The sequence below is a fragment of the Castor canadensis genome, chromosome 17 (genome assembly GCF_047511655.1).
Source record: "Castor canadensis chromosome 17, mCasCan1.hap1v2, whole genome shotgun sequence".
In the NCBI taxonomy this organism is placed as follows: domain Eukaryota; kingdom Metazoa; phylum Chordata; class Mammalia; order Rodentia; family Castoridae; genus Castor; species Castor canadensis.
In genome coordinates, this window is record NC_133402.1 from 59,352,147 (window position 1) to 59,375,450 (window position 23,304).

The 23,304-nt window shown below is 37.9% G+C and overlaps 1 protein-coding gene across 5 annotated transcripts in view; it reads right to left on the reverse strand.

The window, feature by feature from the left end:
* The window catches only part of LOC109691805 (phosphatidylinositol 4,5-bisphosphate 3-kinase catalytic subunit beta isoform), a 121,113-nt gene that overhangs the window by 44,526 nt on the left and 53,283 nt on the right, over positions 1-23,304 (reverse strand). For all 5 annotated transcript variants that reach the window (XM_074059635.1, XM_074059636.1, XM_074059632.1 and 2 more), the window contains 4 exons: positions 22,552-22,775; positions 15,879-16,058; positions 15,314-15,484; positions 13,752-13,829 (listed from right to left, as the gene is read on the reverse strand). In XM_074059635.1, the coding sequence (XP_073915736.1) occupies positions 13,752-13,829; positions 15,314-15,484; positions 15,879-16,058; positions 22,552-22,775 (653 nt within the window). The remainder of the gene's footprint in view (positions 1-13,751; positions 13,830-15,313; positions 15,485-15,878; positions 16,059-22,551; positions 22,776-23,304) is intronic.

Sequence of the window (23,304 nt, forward strand, 5' to 3'; positions counted from 1 at the left end):
GTGATCTTCCCCATCTCAGCTCCCAAAGTAGCTAGGATTATAGGTGTGAGCCACCAGTACCCAGCTACTTTTTAATTTTTATTTTTAATGAGGATAGTAACTGAACTACCTCAGAGAGTTGTTGGGAGGCTTAAATGAAACAAGACAGGAAGAAACTTTAAGCACAGCAGCTGCTCAGCTGTGCTTACCATTGCACTAAACGCTATTTAGTGTTAGCAAAATTATAAGGTAGGAAGAAAGAACACAAAACTGCTCCAGTTTCCATTCTGGATTCACAGATTTTCTTTTCCTTCCTGGTTTATCTTCAGAAGACTTATCATCAGGTGAAGAACACATAATGGATGGGACTTCAGATTTATCAGACAGTTAGAAAGGGTCCATACTGCTGTACAAAATGTTACATTAAAGGGAGCTCAACAGGCAAAGAAGGAAAAAAGACACCTACTTCCAGTACAAAGACACTCTCCTGGCACTCCTTAAGAAAGGAAAATGGAGCTGGATGCCGGTGACTCATGCCTGTAATAGTAGCTAGTTTGGGAGGCTGAGATTGGGAAGGCTGAGGTTTGAGGCCAGACCAGGCAAATAGTTTGGGAGACCCCTCCATCTCCAAAATAACCAGAGCAAATGGACTGGAGGTATGGCTCAAGTGGTAGAGCTCCTGCTTTGCAAGCATGAAGTCCTGAGTTCAAACCCCAGTCCCACAAAAAAAAAAAAAAGAAAAGAAAAGAAAAAGAAAGGGAAAACAGTGTGGCACAGCTAGGTGCATAAGAAGACTGTGGGAATCAACAGGTTGGCTTGGGTTTGAGAAGCTAGCAGCAGAGTCATGCTGTTTAAGACCATTAAGCAGGAACACAGCTAAAACAATTCAAAGTAGCTCTTTGTGTTTAGGCTACAGAAAACCTTGGGTAAAAACAGGGTATGAAACTAGAGGAAAGGAGGGTGGTAGATAGGCTGTTGCTGTAACTCAGGGGGAAGTAATGAATTACTACAGCCTCAGGAAGAGAAAAAGAAAGGAATGGATAGTAAAGGATATTAATGAGGTATGCTCTGCAGGATGTGATCAACTGATTAGATGTGGTAAGGCATGGGGCGACCAACTCCTCTACCAAACTTGAGAGGAGACAGCCAAAGGGGGAATGGAGTGGGTCGGGGACACTGAGCGTAAGATGCCTTTAGAAATGTGTATTGCAATGAGTACAAATAGCACTCTGGAACTGAATAAATATCTGGTCTAGAGGAAGAGAACTCATAAATGAAGGTGGTAGAGGTTTTCAAGCTTCTTACAAGAATACTGGTAATACTGGCAGAGTGACCCAAGTGGTAGAGCACCTGCTTAGCAAGTGTGAGGCCCTGAGTTCAAACCCCAGTATTGCCAAAAAAAAAAAAAGAAAAAGAAAAAAGAATACCAGAATTCAACAGTAATTGCTTTCCAAGCCCTGAAGAATACTAAGTGAGAAGAAATTCACCCTGCTTGAGGTAGGGTCCAAGGCTAAAGCAAACAACCTATCTGACTTCTGAACTCTCTGACCTCCATCTCTCCACTGGGTCTTTCCTTTCCTGTAGTTGCACAATTCTGTAGTCACACCCTAACATGTTACTTCCTAACATGCTAACAACTCCAGGTCACTAATTTGTAACTCTTACTCCCTAACAGTCTTCCATTTCAACTCTCTTCAACACTTTCCACAGAAAAACTCACTTACCCCCAGCAAGGCCTCTACTTCAACAGCCAACACCTATGCCTCCATTTCTCAATCGGCTTTTCTGCTTTTACTCTCACCAAAACTCTGTAAGTGCTTGTCTCTTGTCACATTCATCTGGAAGTCCATAACCTGGAAACATCTAATTACCTGCTTCTTTTCCATGCCAAATGTTTGTGAGCCAACTGGCATCATGTCTGATCAATTTCAAACGTAAAATTATTACTTAATCTCCAGAAAAATATCTTACCCTTCCTTCACTGATCAAAACATCTACTGCAGGCTGGGCATCTGTGGCTCACAGATAGCTATTTGGGAAGCTGAGATCAGAAGGATCTTCAAGGCCAGCCTAGGCAAATAGTTTGGGAGACACCCATCTCCAAAATAACTACATCAAAACGGACTGGAGGTATGGCTCAAGTGCTACAGTGCCTGCTCTTTGAGCAAGGAGTTCTCAGCTCAAACTCCCATTTCCCCTTCCCCCAAAAAAGAAACCTTCTACTGCCACCAACTCTGTCAGATGAGCCTACCTCACATCCAAAAAACTACATTATTTATTGGAGCAGGGTTTCACTTTCTATTTGAGGCTGGAATGGAACTTGGTATCCTCCTGACTCAACCTCCTGAGTGCTGGAATTACAGACATACAACAGAAGGTCCAGTTTTGGTTTTTTTGGCTGGTACTGAGGTTTGGACTCAGGATTTCACACTTGCTAGACAGGTACTCTACCACTTCAGTCATGCTTCCAGCCCTTTTTGCTTTAGGTTGTTTTTTAGGTAATTTCTCGCTTTTTGCCTAGACTCGACCACAATCTTCCTATCTACACTCAGGAGTAGCTGTAAATGCCCGACTTAAGTTATCTTTTTTGTCAGGTTTCTGTTACTTAAAGATGACATGCTGACATGACAAGATGCCTCCTATCTGAACTCACACTTGCTAGGCAGATGCTCTTACCATCTGAGCCACTCCACCAACCCTTTGTTTGTGATGTGTTTTTTTCCAAGATAGGTCTTGAGAACTACTTGCCTGGGACTGGCTTCAAACTGTGGTTCTCCTGATCTCTGCTTTCTAAGTAGCTAGGATTACACCCTGTGAATCTACTGAATTTAGAAGTTGTAGAACATTAGAACACTGAAATATTACTTTGCTGTTATTTGTAAGATAAAGAAAGCAAGTCATTCAAATATCAAATTGGGTACCTAATACAAAAAAAATCAGAGTCCCAAATTTACCAAAGATATACCACTGTTATTACAAAGTCATCACTGTGAGATGATGAAATAGAGTACTGTGAAGTGTATTTTACTTCCTGAAAGATGTGGGTTATTTCAGAGTCACCTGGCATACCACACGTCTCCATGGACAGCAGAGAAGGGTGGGTAGGTGTGTCATCGGTCTACACTCCGAACCCTGCTGAGGAACTCGATGCCCAGACGGTGACTCTAACTATATCCCAGACTTACTGTGTATTTGACCTTAAATAGGTAAGCAATGTGGCAGGTGCCTAATCCTATACAAAAACCAGCATTGAGTAAAAATATACATACAGAATTTCCTGAAGGATACACAATGCATCCATTTCTTTGGAAAGTTCAAATAAAATATTACTATTCAATTAAAGTTAAACCATCACATGGCTGAGTAAGAATATTTTGAATTAGTTTGGTCTCTGATAGAATGACTTTTTCTTAATTTCTATTTTGTATCTACCTAGTAAAAGACACTATGAGATAGCTATATAAAATATCATACTCTACCACCACTGTGTTTCCTCATAAGGACTCACTAAACACGCCTCTCTTGATCTGTGGCATCATGAGCAACAAACTCGTGAATAACTTGTTTGCTTTCATGACATTCTGATTATAGCTGATTAAGTTTTCCTGTTCCCTTTGCAGGCTGGAGGCCTGGCTCAAGTGCTAGAGTGCTTGCTAGACAAGGCCCTGAGCTCAAACTCCAGCTTCCCTTTACTCTGTCCACTGATACACTCTGTGTGCCAGACAGAGCCAAATATGTAGCCCATATCAAGTAATTAATTACTTGAAAAGTAATTATTATTTTATACCTATCTACTAGGAAACTTGCTGCCAACACTCTTATTTCCTGTCAACTAAATAGCCTCAATTATTTTTTAAAACGTCAAAATTAAGAATGTGTGTATTATTAAGACACAAGGAGAGGCAACATGAATGTTCATCTCAAGTCATTTGAGAACTGTGATTAGGTAAATCACAAAACACTAAGTATATTTTGCATTTGTCACATGGGAGGTAAGAGGATATGAATTTCAGGTTAAAAATATTTCTTATTTTTGGTGGCCTTACAGATGTATGAATTTGTCACTTTTTATATATGGAATTTAAATATAGAGTAAAAAATGAATATTTTTCAAGATTTTGATGTTAAAGACAAACTACTTACAATAAATTTTAATAAATTTAAATTTAAAAATAAATTTTAAAATGGTAGTATCTCTTATTGACAATCTTTGAGAAATAATAACAAGCATCCACCATATAAGCGCTGAATAAATATTAGCTAGGTACTATTTTAGTTTTGAAATTTCTTTCTTTTTTTTTGGCAGTACTGGGGTTTGAACTAAAGGCCTGGTGCTCTATCACTTGACCCATGTCCCAAGGCTAGCTAATACTATTTTAAAAACACAAAATGCTAGTCCTAACTGCATCAACCCAAATTTCCGGCAAAACTCAGGTATAGAGAATGAAGGAGTATTACGTATGAGTTGGCTATGAAGCTCAAAAAACTCAAGTACAATGGGCTAGAAGACTCCCACTGACTGTGAGCAGCCACAGAAAGAGGTGACTTGGAAAGAGAAGCAATAAAGAGCCAGGCTGCTGAATAATCAGAGGTGGGAAGGAATGGTTAAGGGAGGGTAATGGGAGGGGCAGAACTAACCAAAGTAAAGTATACTCACAGAGGGGACAAGACTATAAAATAAGTACTATGTGGGGGGGAATACTTGTGGGAGGGGGAGAGGGTGAATAGGGAAGATGAAGGTGAGGGAATATGGTTGATGGGCTTCAGATATGTTCATGAAATAAAACATTGCAACCTCTTCCAACTGCTTTAAGTGTGTGTGGGGGAGATGATGGGAGTGATCTAACTAATGTACAATGTAAGGCTATTTGGAATGGTCACAATGAATCCCCCCTTGTACAATGAATATATCCTAATAAAAATGAAAAATAAAAAAAGAAGAACCAGGCTAGCCTGGGCTTGGTCACAATAAACTTAAAAAGAGACCCTGCACATTTTGAAGAAATCTGATGGGAAAAAAAATCATTATTTAATAGTCAAATTGTAATTTATTTAAGAGAAAGTCACTTACTTCTTTTGGATGGAAGAGCAGAATTGGGGACTGAACCCAGGGCTTCCTGCTACTGGGCAGTTGCCCTACCACTTGAGCCATGTCCCCAGCCCAATTTACATTATTTCTGCTTGAGAAATATCTGGTAATTCACTAAAACAATTAAAGTTAATAAATGGCTAAAGATAAACAAGAGTAGTAAAAATAATCTACATTTACAATAAAGTGATGAAACTTCGTCTTCTGAGTTTTGTGCCAGCCATGGAGGTACAGGCCTATAATCCCAGCACTTAGAAGGCTGAGGCAGGAGACTAGAGTTTAAGAGGCCAGCTTAAGCTAAGTGGCAAGACTGTGTCTCAATAACCAAAAACAACAAAAAAGAATTTTTTTGTTTTTTGGAAAAAGCAGTAAGAAAATCCATTCTCTAAACTTATATCATGTTAAGTCTTATAAAAACTGTCCCAGTGTCAGATGTCTTGAGTCATCTTCAGTCTTCTGAAGTTAAGAATTTTAAAGTACCATTTTACTTCATACAGTTACATGTTTCACATCCAACTTTGGGAAACTCCAAAGAAACGCTGTATCACAAGTCCTAGCACATAAGGAGAGCAAGAGGAGTAGGCTTTGTCATGCAGAAAACTAGCCACTGCACTACAACAGGGAGGTGCCAAGCCAACACACAGACTGCATTCCTATACTCACCAATTACAAATGTTCTGTGTTGGGCAAGATAGGAACTTTTTTTCACAACATCAACACCTTAATTTCCTTCTTGTTCCACAATATGGCCAAATCCACTACTTTTTTCCCTTTAGATATTAGACACAAAAAAAGATCAGTAGCATGAACAGGATAAATTCCCATGTTCTCATGAAGTCTCACTTTGCATCCCTAATCATTTATACAAGGGGAGAACTACTTCTTTTCTACTCATTCAATAATTGAGTCTTATGACTCAAAACTGAGAATTACAATTACCAATTTATTATGGAGGCTACTAAAAAGGATAGGAATGAACAGCCAGATAAGAAGGTATACAGGGCAAGGATCAGAACGGACCTTCTGTCCCCATGGAGCTAAGGAGTAAGTACCACCCTGTCAACGGATGAATGTATTTGTCAACCCTGAGCCTTTTGAACCCCACTCATTAGTTTTTATGAAGGTTCTAGTAAGTAGGCCTAGCTGATTAAATCACTGGCCACTGGTGATTAAGCTGGTCAGTAACCTCTCTTCTGACTTGGAGGACAGGGCATGGGGCTGAAAGTTCTAATATGCTGTTCACATAATTGATATCCCTGATACGCCCTAACGCCATGTAGGGACTTGTAATCTCCAGTAATCTTATTAACATAAAAAAATTCCGATCACTACCCCGATTCCAAGGATTTTAGAAGCTCTTGACTCAGAAACAGGGGATTAGATCAAATATAGTAAGACAAACTGTCACTCAGGAAACTATATTTTTCTAAGTTTTAGGAGTTCCGTATCAGAGTTCTTAATAAGAAATACATATTTCTTATTTATGCCCCAGTTTGTAAAAACAAATTGGTTCTGACTTACGGGATGCTGTGTAACCTTTACGCATGGTTACATTAAAGAGATGGTTACATTAAATGTGTTAATTCACTACACAAATATCTAGTTGCAGGCACTGAAATAAGGAGATAAAAAGGTTAAGATACATTTCCTGGATTTCTATACATTCTGATTGGTAGGGGTGCTGAAGCCCACACACTGGGCTGTGAGGTATCACGGCAAATGACTAGCATGTATGGCAGAAGCGTGAACACAGAGCACGTCTGGACATGCGTCATGTTTGGGTGCACTGAGCTTCGTGAATTTGTGTGTTTACATCCTTTACCAACATGAAGTTTCCTGTGGTTATTTCCTCAAGTAGTTTTTCTGAATTGTATCCTTTCTCATCTCTTCTTCAAAGTATACCTAGGTTAGACCTTCTGGTACTGTCCCACAGGTCACTGAGGTTCTATAAAATTTTTCACATCATTTAATTTTTCCTTTGTTCAAACTGAACAAAGTTTATTAATTTTTAAGTTCACTGACATTTTCTCATCACCATTCTGCTACTGAGTTCATTCAGTGGGTTTATAAAAACTCACTTATTTTTCAGTTCTAAATTTTCCACCTAATGCCTCCTTATAGCTTGTTTCTGGTTTTGATTTTTTTTTTTTCCTCCCTTTGAGACAGGTTCTCACTGTGTAGCCCAGGCTGGCCTTGTGATCCTTCTGCCTTCACCTCCTGAGTGCTAGGATTACAGGTATGCACCACCATACCCAGGCTTTAGCTTGTTTCTTGGTTGAGACATTCTTTCCATACTCCTTTCTACCATGTTTCCCCTTGATTGTTAGAGCATATTTACAGTAATTGCTTTAATGTCTCTGTGACAATTCTAATATTTGAGTCACCTCATTACAAGCATCTCTTGACTATCATTGTCCATACAACTTGAGATTTTCCTGGTTCTTTATATGCCAAGCATGTACTCCAGAAAATGTGATTGCTATGCCATGAGACACTGTGTCTCCTATGGAGAATGTTATTTTTGTTTTAGAGGGAAATGGCTAGGTTCAAGTACCAGGTTCCAATAAGCCTTCTCTATGAGCTATCCTTCTAAGGCCCGTTCAGTTTTCAAATCTTTTCCAGGGTATTTGCATTTGCCCAATGTGTGCATCACACTTTAGCCAGTCTGAGACTCTGGGTGATGGTTTATGTCAAGTTTAGTTCTCACAGGTATAGACTCAGATTCTCAGGTGGGCAACTAAGGGATGGTGTATGAGAATAAATAACTTTAAGTTGCTGCTTTCCCGAGTTTCTCCAACTCTGCAAGCTTCAAAGTAGTTTTTGGTAACCTGAGGCTCCCCTTTACTTTTTTCCCAACCAGAAAGCTGAGGTTTTATTCATAGGCTCTTCTTGCAAACTATGCTAAACACTGGAAGGACAGAGAGAGAGAGAGAGAGAGAGAGAGAGAGACAGAGAGAGAGAAAAGATAATGAAGGTTTACTCCATTCTCATGTCCAGCCTCTCTATTAGAGAGCACAGTTCAGCATGGAGTTTAGACTCCTATTAGTCCCCTCTACTGCCACTGTTGCTACTGCCATAGTACTGCTTCAGAGACTGGGCCAAATGAAGACCCAGAACAGAAAACAAACAAAGGAGAAAGGGAAACAAGGGTGAGATCTGTACTCTGGAAGTTAGAAGACGCTTTCCCCATCAGATCTGTGACCACTAGTTTCCTGTGCTCACTCTGGCTGCAGTAAGGCCATCTTTTTAGACTGTGAGTTACAGGGTGGCTCCCATGGTAGCAAGTGTGAAACCTAGAGTTCAAACCCTAGTATTACAAAAAAAAAAAAAAAAGTACACAAGACTGGGAAAAAGATGACCATGAATCCATATGCTACAGAATTCCAAGAACTCTCCCACAGCTGGAAGATAGGCAAAGTGGTGAACTGTCAGTGAATAACTAGGATTTTCATTTCAGATCTCATAGAGTCAGGTGGCCTACATGATCTCTGGGCCTATAAATGTGATGGAATGGACTCTTGTGGTTCAGTTATTTACTGCATGAAATAGCTGACTTTAAGGAAGATTATTTCAGTGAGTTTGACCTATTTGATGAACTCTATAAAGGGACTAGGAAGTTTTGAGCAAAAGATTTAAAGTATGAGGGACAGGGGCACAGCTCGAGTAGTAGAGCACCTACTGCGCAAGCATGAGGCCCTGTGTTCAAAGCCCAGTTACCACCAAAGAGACTCAAAGAATGAGAAGAAGTTGATGCTTAAAAAATTCTGTTTCTGGCCAGGTTCTTGTGGTTCACACCTGTAATCACAGCTACTCAGGAGGTGGAGATCAGAAGGATCACAGCTCAAAGCCAGCCCGGGCAAGCAGTTCTCGAGACCCTATTTCGAAAATACCCAACACAAATAAGGGCTGGCAGAGTGGCTCAAGTGGTAGAGTGGCTGCTCAACAAACATGAGGCCCTGAGTTCAAACCCCAGCACCACCAAAAAAAAAAAAAAAATTCTGTTTCTGGATTTAAAAACAGAGCAGACCACAGGTAAAAACTGAACAGTTTCTGGTAACACAGAGCAACTCCCAGCCAAGAAATGGGATTTTCGGTTCTTCAACAGTGAAGAATAGTATTTGGCCAGCAACTTGAATCAGTTTAGAAGCAGGTTCTTCCTTAGACCTGTTAGAAAGAAATGCAGCCATCACCTGGATTACAACCCAACACTTGTAAGACCTTAGCATAAGCAGAGAATCTAGGCACTCCACACCCAGTAAGCTAAGTACTGTCTTAGATTACTGAATTTGCACTTATTTGTTATGCCACAATAGGCTAATAAGGGGCTATTATGAACTTTATACCAACAAATTCTCCAAAGGACAAAAACTATCAAAACTGACACAAAAGAAATAGAAAATCTGACTACCTATGTTCCACTTATAAAATTAAATTCCTAATTAAGTCTTCCCACAGAGAACTCAGGGCTCAGATGGCTTGGAGTAAATTTTCTCAAACACTTAAGGAGGAGAGACTACCAATTTCTCATGCACTTGTTCAGAAAAGAGGAAGGGAAGGCTTCTCGACTGATTAATTCACTTCTGTGGTACTGGGGATCGAAACGAGGGCCTTGTGCATGCTAGGCAAGTGCTCTGTCTCTGAGCTGCAACTACAGCTTCTCAACTCATCTATAAAGGTAACCGTATCCTGACATAAAATCAGAGAAGGGCATTACATGTAAAGTGTAGCGCTGGAGATGTGGCCCAATGGGAAGAATGCCTGTCTAGCAAGTGTAAGACCCTGGGTTCCAGCCCCAGTACAGAAGAAGGAAGAAGAGGAGGAGGAGGAGGAGTAATAATGTAGACTAATATCCCCAATGAATAGAAAATATTAATAATTCAAATTAAGCAATACATAAAAACGCTAATACAACTTTACTAGGTGGGGCTTACTTTAGAAATGTAAGGTTGGTTTCAACTTTTGAAATGATTAAATTAACCGACTAAAATATAAAAACCATGTGATCATCTCAATAAATGCAGAAAAAGGAAATTGTCAAAGTGTAACACCCTTTCAGGATAAAAGTTGTCAATGAACTGGAGGAAATTCCCTGCCTTTCTTTAGGATTAAGAGCACAATGAGAGGCTGGAGGCATCACTCAAGTGGGAGAACACCTGCCTAGCAAGTGTGAAACGAGTTCTAGCCAGTGCCACCAGAGAGAGAGAGAGAGAGACTGCACAGCAAGAATAGTTACTATGATGACTAATTTTGTGTGTAAACATGATCAAGCTGCAAGATGCCCAGATATTTAGTACACATTATTCTGGGTGCTTCTGTTGAGATACTCAGTCAAACAATTTTCTGGTGTTTTAGGATGGTACTAACATTGGACTCAGTAGACTGACTATGGCAGATAACCCTCCCTAATGTGGGCTGGCTTCATCTGAATAAAGCGAAAAAGCTGACCCTCACCCAAGTAAAGAGAGAATTCTTCCTACCTGACTGCCACTGGACTCTAACGGAATACTGGCTCTTCCTGGCCTCAAGCCTGCCGGCCTTTAGGCAGACACTACATCCTCAGCACTCCCAGCTCCCAGGCTTTTGGGCTTGGGCAGAACTGGACCTACACCACTGGCTCTCATGGGTCTCCAGCTTGCCAACTTACCCGTAAGATCCCGAAGTGGAATTGCTCACCTCCATAATCATGGGAGCCACTTCTTTGTAATAAATCTCTGGTATATAGATATACTTGTATTTAATAAGATAATATAATCTATGTGCATCTATTTAGCTATACATACATATGTATCTATAGACCTATAAAAACATCTATCTCCTACTGGCTCCTATTTATAGGGAGACCCCGAAGTAATCCATCTACTCTCATCACTTCTACTTAGTAATGCACTTGAGGTCCTTGCCAGGGCATTATGTGAAGAAAAAAGTTTGGAAAAAAAGAAGTAAAGCTGCAATTTTTTTTCAGACTTCTCTTTAACATTAAACTAGAGTGTTGAACTTGTGTAGCAAAATGTAGCTGCAGGAAATCATGTCATAATTACACTGAATTTACTGAAATTCAACTACATAATCCCATGGGTGGGGGAGAAAAAAAGAAAGAGACCTAGATGGGGTATGGTAGGGAGAGATACAATAAATAATACAAGTTAGTAAGCCATTACTCCTCTTTCTATACACATGACCACAATCAATAGACTCCAGCCTGAGGGCTGGAGATGTGGCTCAACCAGTAAGAGCCCCACAGTTCAAACCCAAAACAAACTAAGAAACAAACAAAAACTGCGTAGAATCCAGCTTGATAGTAAACTGACAAACCTAAAAACATAAAAATCAATAATTTTAGACATTTTGCCACTGACAAAGAAATAAAGCATAATATTCAAGAGAAAAATAAAGAACACAGAAAAGACTTCTTTAATCTTCTTGAGGAAGAAATTGAACAGTAATAAAGAGAAATAACAAGTACAGAAAAATTAAGCAACTGATAAACTCTCTTCAGGGCTGCAGGCAAAGCTCAGTAGTAGAGTGCTTGCCTAGTATGTGCGAGGCCGTGAGTCCAACCCTCAGCACCGGAAGAAGAAAAAAATGAACTGAGTGAATTTGGAAGAAAAAAAGAGAGGAACTGATAAATTATCTTCAAGAGACAGATAAAATAACCTACAAACTGGAAGAATGAGTAGGAATTCCCATTTATTACTATATATTTTATACATCTGTACACAAAACTCATAGGGTAAAAGCATAGATGTGTATACATATATAAAATATGTACTATATTCCATATGATTTTAAAAGCAACTTTGACTGTATATGATTTCTGCCTTTAAGAATGAATTTCCCTACTGAATACTTAGTAATCCATAGGAATGACCAAGATTATTAAAAAGTAAATAAATCAGATTATAGACTAATGTATCACTTTATTCTATAACAAATCAACCAATTAAGAAATAAATACAACCAAAACCTTTCTGAGTCCAGACTGTGTGTGTGTGTGAATTTGAATATGAATATAACACACTGGCAAGGCTTGTTGAGTTTCAATTCCTTATGATGGTAAGACGTGAAAGAAAGAGAAAAATAAAATCATTGCTAAAATAGAAAACAGACAAATTGGTCATAAACACACATACAACACATAAAATGAAAAATTTAGTGCCTGTTGTGGTGGTGCATGACTGTAATTCCAGCGACGTAGGAGGTGAGACAGGAGGATTGCAAGTTTGAGCCCAGCCTGGGGAAATGTCAGTAAGACCCTATCTCAGAAACAGAAATAAGGTTGGCAGAGTGGCTCAAGCACTAAGAGCACCTGTTTAGCAAGCATGAGGCCCTGAGTTCAAGCCCCAATACCTCAAACAAACAAACAAACAAAAACCCAAAATAAAAACAAAAGGATGGGGTGTGTGGCTCAAGAGGTAGGTAGTGCCTTTGGCTAGCATATGTAAAGCCCTAGGTTCAATTCCCAGTAAAGCAAAAATAAGAAAGAAAAAAAAAATCTACCTGAACATAAGATCAAAGCCCTTACTTTCATTTTTTTTTTTTTTTTTTGTGGCACTGGGGCCACAAAACTAAGGGCTCATGCTTGCTAGGCAGGCTCTCTTACCAAAGCCCTTAATTTAATGACACTACTCAAAGAATATTTTAAGTTATGTTTATTCATGGTATACTACATATACAAAGTGATGTGATTACTATATTTAAGTAAATTATCACACAAGATTACCTTCCCTTTTTTCCCCCCCCCTCTGGTAAAAGTCCCTAAAATCTACTCTCTTAGCAAATTTCCAGTACATAACATATTAACTATAGTCTTCATGTTGTATGTACATTAGATCTTTGGAATTATTCATCCAAGATAACTCTTTGTGCCCTTTAACAGACATTTCTCTATTTCCCATCCCTCAACCCTGATAACTACCTTTGCACTCTCCCAAGGAATCTTTAATATCATGTGTAAAAGTGAGTGACTTAAGCTCAGTGTGGTGGTACACACCAATAATCCTAACTGAGGCAGGAGGATAATAAGTTCCAGGTCAGCCTGGGCTACACAGCTAGACTCTGTCTTTTTTTTGGGAGGGGGCAGGGAAGAGCAAGCAAGTGGCTGGTAATTTTTGGCAAGGTGACTCTGAATATATACTCATGCCAACAAAACATGTGAAGTGAACTGGATCTCTTTCTTGGATCGAAAAACTATTCTTAGTTTTCTGACCACCAAAAAAGGGAAAATGTATGCTTTATACTTTGAGGCAAAATGCCTTGTTCGATCTTTATTTAATTATTTAGAATTGTGCAATGAACCCCACGTGTTATCAACTTGTGGTCTATAATGCAGTCATCTACTTTCTTCCAGGAAGTGGTATTACATATTCTCTGTGTTCAGCAAGTTTAAAGAAAATAAAGGCTAAAGTGGAGGTTGAATGCAGTTCTGGCAAGGCTGACAGGAAAGTAAGCTCACATAGAAACTTGTGAATTGTAGTTTGGTTTAAATTTCTCAATCTATAAATAAAATTTGTTGGTCTTTCCATCAGATCTCTAGCCACTCAAAAAAATACTTAAAATATGGTAATCTCTATCACATGTTAATTGACGGGTATGGGTAAAATTTAATCTCTAATGTGACATTATTTGAGTGTATAAGTTATTCAATAACAAAACATAAAGCAAAATGAATTCTGAAAGTACTCACTTTGACAGTTTCTTCTGTGTTAAGTTTATTTCCCTTCACCAAGACAATTTGGAAAGGGTTGTTATTGTCCCAAACATGCTGCAAAATAAGGAATCAAGAGGTATTTTAATGAAAGAAATTAATATTCTATAATAGCCATGAAAATCATCTACCAGCTCTCAAGTCCATTGGCAAAATTATGAAAACAGAGCTCTGAATTAGCAATTGAAAATCATGTATATTAAATTAAGCATTACTGGAGATGTGGCTCAGTAATAGAGTATTTGAGTTTGATTCCCAGCACAAGGAAGGAAGGGAAAAAAAAGAAAGAGACTGCTAAGACAAACAGTAATAATATTGCCGGGTGCCAGTGGTTCACGCCTATAACCCGGCTACTCAGGAGACAGAGATCAGCTCATGAGACCCTATCTCAAAGAAAAAAAAAAAAAGAAAAGAAAAAAAATCCATCACAAAAAAGGGCTGGAGGAATGGTACAGGGTGTAGGCCCTGAGTTCAAATCCCAGTACCACAAAAAAAAAAAAAAAGCAGTAAGTTATAACCACTAGCACTTGGTTTTCATGGCAAAACAGCCAACATTCTACTACCTCTAAAGGATACCAAAAAAACCCAAATATTAAAAGCTTTGGACAGACTGACTATATTAATATAGTGACCATACTATCAAGGAACAGTTATATATATACTTTCTAAAGATTGAGTAACTGATAAAAAAAAATGTTAACTGTTCAAATGAACACAATGTTTATTTTATAAAACATATAATATTCATGAAAAAAACACTATTTTGAGGCAGGTATGGTGAGGCACACCTGTAATCCTAGCACTTGGGAGGATGAAGCAGGAGGATCTCAAGTTCAAGGCCAGCCTATGCTACACAGCAAGACCCTTTCTCAAATAAACAATAACAACAGGTGGCTCAGGTGGTAGAGCACTTGTCTAGCATGCATGAGGCCCTGAGTTCAATCCCCAGTACTGTGCAGAAAGAAAAATAACAAACAAAAAAACACTACTTTGGGTAAGCTGATATAAATAAAACACACTGATAATTCAACTATTTCTGCACAACAACTCTTTCTACATATCTAGATATTCTACTAGAATGCCTCAAATTGCTCATTCCAACTCTAGGTTTAAAGTCCAATCTCTAATCTGATGATTTTTGGGGGGGACAGCAAGAAAGTGAATGGCATATTTATGTTTATTTGTATGAGCAAAGAAAAATGATAGAAAGCTCATTTTTAAGTAAATGGTGATGTGTCTGGCAAACAGGCACTGGTTTTCACATAAGAAGTGAGCAAAAGGAGGGCAAGGGGCATAGCTCAAATGGTAGAGTGCTTGCCTAGCAAGTGCAAGGCCCCACCCCAGGTTCAACCCGCAGTACTGCCCATAGGTAGGTAGGTAGGTAGGTAGGTAGATAGATAAATAGACAGACAGACAGACAGACAAAGTAGGTAGGTAGGTAGATAAACAAGTCAGCAAAGGACATGTGTGTGAGACTTCGTATACAACCTAATAAAACCACATGCTTTCTTGGGGTTACAAGGTTCACAGATGGAACTTACAGAAATAACTCGTGTTTTCTTTGGTGGCAAAGGAAGAGGAGGGTTGGATGAATTCCGACTTATAGCAGCCTCGATGGCAATCATTTCCTGTTCATACATTTTCTTGATCTTGCAGCATTCCACAAGTATAAAATGGGGCAGGGTCCTATTCATCACACAGTTCCGGATATACTACAGTGGTAAGAAAGAAGGTATGTATTTTCAGGCAGATACTTAAATCCACAGAATACAAGTAATTTGAACAGCACTATACCAAAAGCACTGTAAAAGTATATCTTAAACAACTCAGTATCAAGTATCAAGATAATTTAAGGTGGGGCACAGTGGCTCACACCTGTAATCCCATTAAGCCAAGAACATACATAACTGCAAATAAAAATGACAGAAACATGCCACAATGTTACCAATGATAATCTCAAAGGTAGGGTAGAATTACTGACATCTATTATTTAACTCTGTGTAGCTTTCTGTAGGTTCTAAGTGCTCCACTATGGACACACTTTTTCTTAAATCAGAAATAAAAGATAACACACTCTTCTGAGAAGCTGATAGCTGATACACATACCTGGAACTGAATCAGCGGGTGATCACCAAACACATACTCCACTCTGCCACTGACTTGCAGCACATAGTCATAGGGGCTGGCTTCATCCTCCCTCCCATGAACAGTCAAACGCTTCTGGATTGCCAACTCATTTATTTTGATAGGATTCATATCAGGAGATACTTGAAAGCTAAACACATCCTAAAAACAGAAGCAGGAAATTTTTATAATTGTGCTGGAAAACCACAATAACAACCAGTTTATAATAATAAGTACAAATGTGCCTAATATTTGCATGTGTACAATCTTTGTCCTTTATATTCCAGTAAATTTTTCTGTATTATAAATATATGCCCATATAAAATTTCCTAAGATTTATGATAACTTGCAAGTCATTTACTGACCTCACAAGTAAGACTAATATTTCACTAAAGTTTATTATCAGGTAGTAAATCATGTACTTTCCAGAGAACATTTTTCTTTAAGATGTTACAGAGCCTGGGGCTGGAGGCATAGCTCAGTGGGAGAGCATATGCCTAGCATGCATGAGACCCTAGGTTCAATCCCCAGCACTGAAAAAAAAAATTAAGTCTATATGAAAGAAAAAATGCATATGTTGGTACCTGGTAAGAAAAGATCCATTGTTATAAGGACAAAACTACACATGGACAAATCTGTCCAATTTTACAAACATGGAAAGAGAAATACGTAATTTCTAGTGCTAGGGATAGAACCTAGGGTCTTTGCATAGAAATGAAAAATAAAGATGAAGGATTAACATGTCTGTTCATCATAAAACCCAATGGTACAAAGAAATATTACAGATTCTCTGATAATATGAAATCCTCTCATAATCTAACACAGTAATTTTCAACCATATGGTCATGTACCAAAGATGTAAGATGTTCAGTATCTCCCAAAGCAGCCAACTGCTACTGTAGACAGCTGCAATTGTTAGAAAATTCTCTACTGACCTGACATCAATTTTGGAATATTTTAAATTAATTTAAATCACTTCCTTTTTCTATAAGATATCTCAAATTCAAACTTATTAACCCTAAACCTCTTAGGTTTCATATTTGTTTTTTCTAGTATTTTTGCCTTTTTCTCCTGTATTTTCCATAAGGCCCTCATCAAACTCTGAATCATCTAGTGCCTAGATCTTGGACTTCCCAGCTTCTACAACTGTGAGAAATAAATTTCTATTGTTGACAAGCTGCGTAAACTATGTATTCTATTATAACAGCCTGATTAGAATAAGACGGTTTCATATGCATCAACACATACAGGCTAGGATAACTGGAGCCACTTTGAGAAGTTACATAACTCCCCTTTTCTTTCCCACTTCACTTCCCCAAAAAATATCAATGATCTATATGCTTGGTTTTTTTGACTGGGGTTTGAACACAGGACTCCACTTGCAAAGCAGGTGCTCTATTGCTTGAGCCATGCCTCCAGTCCAATGATCAATGTCCTAATGATTCTGCAAATCCCTCACCTTCTTCCCAATGACTTTCTCATACTTCAGGTTCTTCACATCTCCCTAACTAGCAACAACACCTTCTTGTGTTATCCCTTTACCTCTTGTATTATCAACCTCAAAAGTAACCACTGCTCCTTCAGAAACTAACCTGTCTTTAAAGGAACGTCATGGAGGGCTAGAGGTGTGGCTCAAGTGGTAGAGTGCCTGCCTCACAGGCATATTACCTTGAGTTCAAACCTCTGTACCACCAAGAAAAAAAGGGGTGTGGGCAAGTAAGTCATAGAAAGATATGCTATTCTTTTAAATATAATAGAAATGATCATAACTGCCTAAAATTGTGCTACTCAGTAAACTTTCTGTACTAGTGGAAAAACACTACATTGTGCTGGTAAATACAATAGCTCTACTCACAAATAGCTCTTAGGCACTTGATTTGTTGCTAGTATGAAAAAATGAATGAATTTATTCATTCATTCATTTATATTGTACTGTGGATTAAAGCCAGAACCACACTGCTGGGCAGGCCCTCTACCACTTCAGCTACTCTCCCAGCCCTTTTGGTTTTTACATTTTTGTTTTTGTGACAGGGTCTCCTAACTTTGCCTGGGATAGCATGGAACTCATGAGCCTCCTGTCTTCACCTCCCAAGTAGCTGGGATTAGAGGCATGAGCCACCACACCCAACAGAAATGAATTTTTATGTTAATTTAAATTTAAATCTAAATATAGACACATGGTCAACAACTGCTATATTAAATAGCACAAGTTTAAATGATAAAAATCCAAGTTCTTTAATGTGTCGTGAAATAATTCTATAATTTCCTCTATATTCCACTTCATACATAAATGGTTCAGAAACATTCTTATTATAACTCACATTTCTGTAAGTTCTTACTAGAACTCATTAGTTCTTATTAGAACTAATGGAATCGGGTTTGAAAAACAGCAGTCATTAATAGAATATAAAATGAATTAATATTTTTCAAGAATTAAGAGCAGCTTAAAATAAGTTATGAGCAAATATATCTGAAGAATCAAAGAGCAGTCCAAGAAACAAAACATAAATGAAATTCCATAGTCAAAGAAAAGAGAACGGCAAACTTAATTTTTCAAATTGACAGCATCGAATATTATCAAAGATAGGAGAAACCAAACTCCCCTGCTGGGAACATAAACTGGTACATCCAGCCAGGCACCAGTGGCTCATGCCTGTAATCCTAGCTACTCAAGAGGCAGGGATCAGGAAGATCATGGTTCTAAGTCAGTCTGGGCAAATAATTCAGGAGACCCTATCTTGAAAAATACCCAACACAAAACAGGGGCTAGTGGAGTGGCTCTAGTGGTAGACTGCCTGCCTAGCAAGCATGAGACCCTGAGTTCAAACCCAAGTATCACAAAAAAAAAAAAAAAAAAAAAAAAAGAGTATATCCAACTGAAGAACTGTCTGGTGATATCTAATAAACTGATTAGACACACATCCCTACAATTTTCCAACTCTGTTTCTAGGTATGCCCCCAACAAAAATACAGAGTAGCAGTATTCCATGTATTTGCAGTTGGTCTTCATACAATCTGTGTGTGTGCTTTCATGTACATGCATATATAACAACTGAGGAAAGCTGAACACTGACTAGAATTTGAGGATAAGAAGCAAGCAAAATAGATCAAAGAAGACAAAGAATGAAAAGATAAGCTACATACTGGAAGAATACATTTGCAGTACTTTTTTTTTTCTTCCTGGAGACAGAGTCTTGCTATATTGCCTCAAACTCCTGGGCTCAAGCAAACCTCCTGCATCCTGAGAAGATGGGACTAAAGGCATGTGCTATCTCATCCAGCTTTGCAGAACATATTAATGAAAGGATGAAAACTCCCCACCCCAGTCAAAACCTTCATAAATCAGTGAGAGTAACACAACCTAACTTTTAAAATACACAAAAATAAACAAACACAATAGAAAAAAGTATTTTGTAAGTATGTGAGAAAACATTCATCTTCATCAGCTTTGGTGGGAGGAAGCAATCACAAAGAAGATGGAGGTCGTTTTCATTCTCACTCTAGAGACTAAATGCCTTCAGTCTATTAAAAGTGTATTCTTTTCCTAATAAACTTTACTAATCACTTTTACTACAGAAGGAGGAGGAGGAAAATAGACTGTAACAGATTCATATAATGAAATTGTATATATAGTCAGGATTTCAAAATATTCCCCCAAATGCCTCTCTTAATTCTTTGAAAGCAAATTCTTATCTTTTAAAGAACTGGGGCTGGAAGCCTGGCTCAAGAAGTAAAGCACTTGCCTAGCAAGGCCAAGTTTCAAACCCCAATATTCCACCCCCCCAACAAAATACCACCTGTCATCTAGATTAAGGAGAATTCAATTGGACTGGTTTTTCCTGTATTTCAAGCAGTTCTTCAACAACACTTTCAATGACTTCATAAGACTTGTAATTGTACAAGGCAATCCATTTGCATTGTATTATCCAATGCTTACAAACAGCTGTAGACTGGAGACACCCAACAGACAAGCACATGGGTGGGGACAGAAACTTTGTTTAGAAGGCAGGAACCCAAATCACTAATGACTGGATTCACATATGAGCACTGTGGAAATTCAGCCTACCTGGGTAAGGAAAGGTTTATTTTTGATGGCTTCATTCTACGTGCTTCAATGTTTCTCGTGTTTCTGGCCATCCTTCTGCTACAGTCTTTGCAGTGCCCCCAAGTATCACTCTTCATTTCCTTACACACCCTCCAGCCTTCACCAGGAGACTACTTCAAATTATGTGCCCCCCCACCCCAATTATTTCTTACCCTGAAAGTGGCTGAGGCAAAAAACCAACTTTGAATGTACTGCTAGGGTTTATCAGTATACTTTACAAACTGTGACTACTGGAATTAAAAATTATGCAGGCTGGGTTAGAGGCTCAGTGGTAAAGCCCTTGCTTTGTATGTGTAAGGTTGTGGCTCTCCAACACCACAAAACAGTAATCATAATAAAAGAATAACAATAATACATGCGGGGATTTCACTGGAACTGTTGTTTTGTAAAGCTGAGACACAATAGGCCCATGACTCTCTTGACCTTGTTTCTTAAGTGCTCTGGTCTAAGGCTGCCTGATTCGGACTATCCAGTCACTCAGTGTGCTGTGTCTTTCACAGCAACTGCTGCCTAGCTTTCCTCCTACCAGTCCCATGGTTTTTAACCAAACAGCTATCTTGTTACATTTCTCTGATTTTTAGTTTGCCATTTCTCACTTGTTGCTTCTCATGGGCTAGAGTGATAATCAGCAGTTGATGGTGAAATGGTCGATGAGCATTTTACAGAAGGGGGAGAGGAGTGGGCAGAGAATGAATGAATATATGATGGAGTGGGTGGCCAGGGGCTTGTATTCTGAGATTGTGTCGCTCTTATTTTTTAGTAGTATCTATCACTTAAGAAATTCTATCAGTAATAAATTATTGTTTTGGGTTTATTTTACTTGGCCAAATAAAAATCTAAATTGTATGTGACTTCTCAAACATTTTTAAAAACTTAATAATTTTACTGGTCTATACAATCCAAGTATCTAGGAACTTGTGTTTAATGCTTTGGGGAAATGTTTACCTGAAGAAAAGGAGACCAGGGGAAAGGCATATCAGCTACATTTTCAACTATCTCAATATCTAGCGTGCAAAAGAAAAGGAGATTTCAGGGATACTACGCTGAAATGGCAAAAGTCAGAAGACAAGATGAACTTTTAAAATTTTTTAAATTTGAAATTTAAATATATGATTGCACACAGCGTAAACAAATTACTACAGGCGGCATAGGACACACATCTACACAGCAGTAGCTGTAAAAGGAATTATACAGACTCTAACCACGTTCTCTCTCAGTTCCTTTCAACTTCAAAATCTATGGCTGCTTGGAGTCCAGTCAGATTTCATTAAGATCTTCATCTACTATGTATACAGGATTCTGTGTTTAGAGGATGCTTACATTAAAATGTGTCTATCCCACTAGAGATTTCACTCATCTCTAATGCAAATCAACTGGCCCAAAAAGGCAAATTACCCTGAGTCAGGGTTTTCAAGCTGAATTTTAATCAACAGTAAATATCCTTATTCTACCTCTTAGTACAAAAGTCCCTAAACATATTTTAAATTTGAACCTGACACTTTATAATACTTAACTCTTGACTCAAATTGAACTTTTAGTCTCAATTTACCTCAGAACAGACTAAAAATGGCATTCCCCCCAGGCAAGTTTCTTATCTGGGGGGAAAATGCCTGAAAGCAGGATGCTTTTATCACATCTGTCCTAAGAAATACTTTTTAACATGTTTTCTAAAAGGAAGCAAAACTGTACAAAACCAGACACCTGGATAAAGTCCTGGTTCTACTGTTGACTATTAGGCCTGGCACAAAACACTAACCTCGCCCTTTCAAGTTTCTTCAGTGTTTAACAGGTATAAGTACTTTAGAGCTAGGTATACATAGCTCAGTGGCTGAGTGCTTGCCTAGCACATGCAAGGTCCTGGGTTCAATCCCCAGCATGGCAAAAATAAGAAGAGGACAACAACACTTTATAGGTGGGAACTGGAGAATATGAAAAATATCTTACATAATGTAAATGCTTAATAGAGAATAGCTACTATTATAATTGTTACCACTGTTATGGTTATCAGAGACTATCAAGAACAGACATCCTTGAATTACCACCTTAGTATAAGGCAGCACCTAGATGATAGGATGACCATACTTGACACAAAGGTAATGGCAAATAGATTATTCAGATATGGACTACTTATATATACACTTATTGTAACATCAAATTCCATACCACCACTTAATTTGCATTTTCATAAAATACAAATTAAGAATATGGAAAAATATTTTGATCAGGCCTTCCTTTATAGATATAAACATCTCTTTACAATGATTTGAGTTTTTTTAAACATACCTTTAAAATGTAAAAACTGAACAGTTAATTTTACAACACTATTCTAAACTATCAAGAAATCATATCAAAAAATCATAGAAATTATATATGCAAGGGAATCATTTTAGATGCACTACATAATTCTAAATATACACCCATCTTAAATTTTAAGTTTTCTTTGTAATTAGTTCTTACTAGGAAAGCAAGAGACACTTTTTAGAATGGCGCAGCATTCAGATAAAAATCAGAAATTTATTTCAAAGTATTTTTTAAGAAACATAAAGCTACCTGACTATTTTCAAAGTGAACAGCCACAATGAGCTTTCCTCCATAAAGTTTATCTTCCAAGTTTTCAAGGACAGATGGTTCGTGCTCTGGAGGATATGTCTGCTTCAGCCAGTCAATCCACGATAATCCCACAAGAGACTGAATCTTTTCCTCACTGAATTTACGCATTTTTCTTCGAAATTCATTCACTTCAGGATCCTTCAAGGCATCAAATTCATGAAGACCTAAACATATTTTGTAAATGTGTCATTTTCAGTAGCTAATAATAAATTAAAACACAAAATATTTTCAACAAAAATTAACTTGATGTTTGGTTTTTATCAAGCAGACCAAACTGGGCAGGAAAATAGTATGAAAGATCATAAAAGAAGCTAGATAAAATATTAAAAAATAAATCTCATATACAGAAGACAAATATAAACTTAAAACCTTATAAACGAATGTGGATTGATAGCCAGTCATATAATCACTGAAATTCATAATACAAAATTTAAAACTACCTATAAATGAGCAATAGTTTTTTTAAACAAAGCAAATAAATCACATTTAAAATATATGAGAAAGACTAAAAATCTAAAAATTGTTCCAAATATTGTATCAGAAAAAAGAAATCTCCAAATTATTATTTAACTTAAAACTTAGTAAACCACAGAGGTAGCTACACTGGTGCAGTGAAAGAGGACATGTAGAAGATCTCTATACCTTCCTGTCAATTTTCCTGTGGACCTAAAACTGCTCTAAAATATAAAATCT